General features: G+C 19.9%; 1 protein-coding gene across 1 annotated transcript; it reads left to right on the forward strand.

Moving 5' to 3' along the window:
• Positions 1 to 1,878: 1,878 nt before the first annotated feature.
• On the forward strand, positions 1,879 to 6,670 carry PRSY57_1108900 (asparagine-rich antigen; the record flags this gene model as incomplete). The annotated part of the gene is made up of 3 exons (XM_012908054.2): positions 1,879 to 2,188; positions 2,414 to 2,527; positions 2,643 to 6,670. The coding sequence occupies 3 exons, from the start codon at positions 1,879 to 1,881 to the stop codon at positions 6,668 to 6,670; spliced, it is 4,452 nt and encodes a 1,483-aa protein (XP_012763508.2).
• Between the last annotated feature and the right edge of the window lie 830 nt (positions 6,671 to 7,500).

Consider the following 7,500-nt stretch of genomic DNA (forward strand, 5'->3'; position numbering starts at 1 on the left):
CAAAAAAAAAAAAAAAAAAAAAAAAAAAAGAAAAAGAAAAAAACGTATTTTTATATTAATTTACAAAAATAAAAAACTTATGAGATATTTATATTATATATATATATTATATATATATATATATTTCAATAAATATATCATTATTTTTTTTTTTTATAAAATATAAAAAACAAAAGCATAGATAATAATATAAGAAAATAAAATTATATTATATTTATATATTAAGATTTATTTATTTTTATATGCAAATGTATTTATTTATATATATATATATAAAATATAAAAAAAAAAAATAAAATAGAAAAATTTTTTCCTTATATCATTTCACCAAAAATAAAATTTTATATATATAATTAAAAGAAACTAGAAACATACATACAATTTTTTATCACTTATAATATTATATATATATATATATTTTTATATATATATAATATACAGAATTGTGTGAACATTATATAATACAGAAGTATATAAAAATACATTTTTATCCATATTTTTATTTTATTATTATTTTTTTTTTTTACGCCAACCTCTATTTTTTCATTATTATATATCAAAATAAATATGTATATAGAAGCACATTGAATAAATAAAATATTGAAAATAAGAATAAAAGGTAATTACAAGAAAATATTACAGAAAATATTACAAGTAATATAAATACTATATAATATATATATATATATATATATATATATATATATATATATATATATATTTATATTTATATTTATATTTATATTTTTTTGGAAGAATAATTGATAGAAAGGAAAAAAAATTCAAAATAATAACAAAAAAGAAAAGAAAAAAAAAAGAAAAAAGAAGAAAGAAAAATTTAACAATTGTTTATTTTATAAAAATGGATGTTCTCACAAGGTCATATTTCTTTTAAATTTAAAAAGATAGTTGTGGACAGATAATTCTTTTGTTATTTTTTTTTTTCTTCTTCTTCTTTTTCTTTTTCTTCTTTAACATTTTTTTTTTTTTTCCCCATATTATTCCATCTTTTTTTTTTTTTTTTTTTTTTATTCACACCACTTAATCATTGAAGTCGTCAAAAATATAAAATATTATATATTGAAAAAAAAAAAAAAAAAAAAAAAAAAAAAAAAAAAAAAATTATATTTTTTTATTTTTTAAAAATNAAATAAAAAAAATTTTTTTTTTTTTTTTTTTTAAAAAAAAAAAAATAAAAAAAAAAAAAAAAAAAAAAAAAAAAAAATTAAATATTAAAAAAAAAAAAAAAAAAAAAAAAAAAAAAAAGGCAAGATTGAATATTTGGAGATATTAAAAGATAGATTGAAAAAGAAAAAAAAATAATAAATAAATAAAAAGAGAATATATATATATATATATATATATATATATATATATATATAATAACATTGTAAATATAGCATATACATATATATATATTTATATTTATTTATTTATTATTGGAAATATATTTTTACCTATGGATATTTTCTGTCAAAAAATTAAAAGGAGAAAAAACGAATTGCCTAAATTATCTTAATATATATATATATTTTTTTGAGAACATTCAAGAGAATAAAGAAAGATTAAAAAAGAAATAGATAATCAATTATGTTTGAACAGTATAAATTTTGATATAATAAATAGAAGATATATATATATATATATATAATTGTTTTTTTTTTTTATATTTATTTGTAATATTATTATTTGAACATCGTTATATATATAAGTATTATATAATTTTAATATAAACATTATTACGTAGCTATAAAGGGAAATTATATTGTATAAAATATATATACATATATATTAAGTGCAATACAAAAAGAAGAATTAAATATTTTTCAATCGTTTGAACCTATTCTTTTTATTTTTGAGAAATATATATTTTTAAATATGAGTTCAGTGAATGAAGATAATCAAATGGAACTTGAGTTGAAGAATGAGGATGTGGTTGATGTTGAAAAGGATGTTATAACTAACCATGCTGAAAATGTTAATGTAAATGGTGAAAATTCAGGTAACGTAGAAATTAGGGAAGGTGATGAAAAGGATCATATCGAAGAGAATGATAAAGATGAAACTAATGTTGTTAATGAAGTTGATCTTAAAGATGATGAAGTTACTTATGAGAATAATAAAAACGAAGAAAATAAAAGTAGCAATCGTTGGGCTGATATGTGTGAAGATTGTGATGCTCCATTAGGTACATAAATATAATAATACATACATATATATATATATATATATATATATATATATATATATATATATATTATGAACAAATAAGATAATATATCAATATATACATATTTATGTGCACATATATATATATATATATATATATATATATATATATATATATATATATTATATATTTAATATATGTAATATTTTATTTTATTATTTTTTTTTTTTATATATATCGTAGTGGATACCTACAATGACAATAATGATATGAAGGGCAAAGTTGTTGATAACAATTTTAATAACAGCGATATGAATAATAATATGAAGCAGAATTATTATATGGCTCCAAAAAATGGTACGTGAATTTTTATAATTTCATTACACTATATCAAATTATTCCAGCACATATATATATATATTAATATTTATTTATTTTTTTTTTTTTTTATTTTTTTTTTTTTTGTGTGCAGATATGAATAATTATGCCACGTGCTACGAAATATATATACGCAACCTACACATTGATATTACGAAAGAAGAAATATATAATTTGTTTGACGGGTACCGAATAAAAAGAATAAACATTTTAAACAAGAAAGGAAAAACAGCTGCTGCATATGTTGAGTTCGATAACATAGAAGATATGAACAGATCTTTAGAGTTGAATGGGAAAATGATATATTCTGGAAATAATTCTTTTGAACATGGTACTATATCTGTAATTATAAATAAAGACAAAATGAAGAATTTTCATGTAAATCAGAAGCAAAATAAATTTAAGAAAATGATAAATAGAAATAATAATAATAATAATAACTTTAGTAACATTCGTCAAGGAAATAATAACATGAATAATATTATGAATAATTACAACGGAAACAATAACAATAATAATAATAGTAATAATAATAATAATAATAATAATAGTAACAATAATAATAATAATATGTATAACCATATGAATAACAATAATAACCCTTTTTTTAATGATAATAATAAGAACATGAAAATGGATATGATGAAAAGTGTAGGAAATACAATAAATAATAATATAAATCAAAATTTTAACTATAACAATATGAAAGGAAGTTATTTAAATAATAATCAACAAGTAGGAGGTTCAAATGTACATATGAATCACCAACAAAATAATAATAATATGTTAAATGATAAAATGAATAATAATGCTTTTAATTTTAAAAACCAGAATTATCTAAATAATAATCATATGAATAAACAAAGTATTGTTGATAATAATAATAATAATAATAGTAGTAGTAATAATAACAATATTAATAATGCTCAAAGCGGAACAGAACAAAGAAAAAAATTAATTCTGAAAAAAAGATCTGTACCACTTGACCAAAAAAGTTATGTAGTCAATCCTAATATTTTTGGTGAAGCCAAACCTGTTGATATTGATCCAGAAAAAATATTAAATGAAAGTACTACAAAGGAAAAAGACATGAACGACACAAATAGCAACATCAACAACAATAATAATAATAATAATAATAATAACAATAGTGATGATGATGCTGAAAAGAAAAATGAAAATATGGAAGATATAGAAAAGAAAAAAGAACAACAAGAAGGTACAGATAAATATAAAAAATTAAGCCATCTAAACAACAATAATAATAATAACAATATTAACGAATTTAATAAAGATAACAAAAACACTAACATGTCTAGTAACAAAAATGTTTTCAATTATAAAAAAAATAACAACACAAATAGAAACTTTAATTATAATAACAATTTTACAAACAATACAAAAAATAACAATAATAATAATAACAATAATAATAATAATAATAATAATAATAATAATACGAAGAAAATATTCATGATGAATAAAAATAATGCAAATAATAACATGAAAAAGAATATGAACAATTTAGATAGTAGTAACAATATGTCAGGAAATAAAAACTTAACAAATTTAAATCATTCTGGTAATGCCAACAGTAATAATATGGTTAATGATATGAACAACAAAAAGATGAATAATGTGAATAATAAAAATTTTAATAAGAATATGGATAACAATAATATAACTAGAGATTTTAGTAATTTAAAAAATAATAGTGCGGATGATAATAAAAAAAATATTAATGTTAGTGTTATACATAACCACATATACGAAAATAATAAGGTGTATGGTTCAAATCAAGATGACGAAACATCAACAAATAATAACATGAATAATAATTATGTAAATAATGAAATGGGAACCAGTGGTAGTAATATCAAAGGAAAATTTAATAACTTTAGAAATACACATGGTACTATGGACAAGAAAAATGTAGATCATAATAATAATAACACACCATACCAGAAGAAAGAATTAAATATAATAAAAAAAGATGATAAAGTTAATATTAAAAATATTATTATGAAAAATATTAAAAGAGAAGATAATAATACAGCACCTTACAATTCAGGTGTAAATTTGGCTAGCTCAAGTCATTTTCGTAATGATAGTTCCTCACATATGAGAGGTCAAAAAATGAATGAGAAGAAAAATCTAGAAAATGATATATTGAATAATGATAGAGACAGTTTAAAAAATATGGATGACGAAGAAGGATATGACAACATGAACAGAAATATGAATTCGAAGGGAAATACTGAAAGGTATAACAACAACATAAATAATAATAATAATAATAATAATAATAATAGCTCGTATAATTATAATATGGAAAATCTTTATGATAGCTCATTGAAGTATGTAAAAAATGCTAACAACTTAAACAAAACAAAGAAAATTACAGCTGTAAAAACCGTTAAAGTTATAGCAACAGAAAAGAAATATGATGATGAAAATGGAGATGAAGAAAATAAAGATGATAATAATAGTAATAACATAGGAAATGGAGAAACAGGAAATGAAAAACATTACAAAGATGATAAATATCATGATGATAAAAAATTAGACAATACCAATGAATCCGTAAAAAGTAATGATAATTATACTTATGAATCAGATGTCTCAGATACTAATAATACTATAGATAATAATAATAATAATAATAATAATAAAGATATAACTAGTACTAACCTCAAATCTACCTTATTACAAACAAAGACAAAGAGAAGAGTTAAGAAAAAAACAACAGACGAAACAGAAAATAATAATGTAGAAAATAATGAAGCAAACGGTGATAATAATGCAAATGCTGCATCAGGAAAAAGTCAAAAAATAGATATTCTCATTAAGCCAAATTTAAAGAAAGGGGAAAATATATGGGAAGCTAGAACTCATTTGTTGGTTGAACAAAAAGAAAATGCTGCAACAAATGATAAGGGGTCACATTATAGTTCCAGAAGAAGTAGGTCGCACTCAAATAAAGTAAGCAGGGGTAGTAGTCGAAGAAGAGAAGGAAGTAGTAGAAGAAGAGATAGTAGTAGAAGACGTGATAGTAGTCGTAGAAGAGATCGTTATAGTAGACGATATGAAAGAAGGTCCGATAGAAAAGATGACAGTAGAAGAGAAGAAAGAAGAGGAGGTGATAGCAGAAGAGATAGTAGTAGAAGAGACAGCAGTAGAAGGAATGATAGGAGAGATGAAAGTAGAAGGGACGAAAGTAGAAGGGACGAAAGTAGAAGAGATGAAAGTAGAAGAGACGAAAGTAGAAGGGACGAAAGTAGACGTGATGAAAGTAGAAGGGACGAAAGTAGAAGGGACGAAAGTAGACGTGATGAAAGTAGACGTGATGAAAGTAGAAGAGATGAAAGTAGAAGAGACGAAAGTAGAAGAGATGAAAGTAGAAGAACTGCTGATGATAGAAAGGATGATCATGCTGATAGTGTTACGACCAAAAAAGATGATTATAAAAGAAGAGGAACAGATGATAGCAAAAAAGAAGAAAATAATAGAGGTGGAAGTTCATATGATTATAATAATAGAAAACATAGAACATATGATAAACATAGTAGTAGTAGAAATAATTATGATAGAAAAAGAAATAGTAGATATAGCGTTTCAGATAAAAAGAATTATGATAATAAAAGTTATATATCAGATGATAAAAGAAAACATAGAGATTCATATGATAAAAGTTTTAGAAATTCACATGATAGATTAAGTTATAAAGATAACTATGAAAAAAATAATAATAAAGATATAGTATATGAAAGAAATAGCTATATAGATTATGATAAAATGGATAATAAATATTTCTCCAATAATTATAATTCCTTAAGACATAATAAAAATTATAAACATCATGGTTCTCATTCGAAAATAAATAATTATAATTACTCAAATAATTATAAATCATCCAATTATTATAAATATTCATCGAAAGGTAGCTTTTATAAAGATACCAAAACTTCATCAAAACAAAATGATAAAGATAAGCAAGAAGCAAAAACAGAAATGCAAACTATTCCAAAGAAAGCTATTGTAACAGCTGTAAAAACAAATAATGTTTCTATAAAAAAAAATAGATACGAATGTTTAGGAGATGCTGACGAGAGCGACAAATAAATCAAAACATTAAAAAAAAAAAAAAAAAAAAAAAATATATATATATATAATATGTATATAAATTATATATATATTTGTACACTTTAATTAATATTCAAATATTATGTGTTTATATATATATATATATATATTGTACACATTGTGTTTAAATATGAAAACACGAAGTGTTGCTTATGCATTACAAACAATATATTTTATTTTCTTATGGTACTTCAATATATTACTTTTTTTAATTTAATTGTTATATATATATATATATATATATATATTATATATGTACATAATAATTTTATAAATATAATAAAGAATAACATTTTATTCAAGTTTTCATATTTTTCTTATTTTTTATCATTTTATTTTACTTCATTTTATATATGTATATCTTATCCTTTATTTTTATCGTGATAAAAAAAAAAAAAAAAAAATTATTTATTTATATTTCTGTACTTCACATTGAATAATAATAATAATAATATATATGTATATATATATATATATATATATATATATATATATATATATATATATTTATAATTTATTATGTATGTGTGAAGATATGTGTATTCATATGAATTCATTTTTAAAAATAAATCTTACTAAAATTAAAGAAAAAAAAAAAAAAGAAAAAAAAAATTTATACAGAAAATAAATGGAGAAATAAGGATAGAAATAATTAAATAGTTTTGCTTTAAAATGTTTGAATATGTTTATCTATATATAAATGAAAGTACGGAAATATATTTTTAGTTATACATATATATATTATATATATATTATATATATATATTATTTATATATATGTTTACAATTCGTGTATTTATACATTTCCA

Source organism: Plasmodium reichenowi, chromosome 11, assembly GCF_001601855.1.
Source record: "Plasmodium reichenowi strain SY57 chromosome 11, whole genome shotgun sequence".
Taxonomy (NCBI): Eukaryota; Apicomplexa; class Aconoidasida; order Haemosporida; family Plasmodiidae; genus Plasmodium; species Plasmodium reichenowi.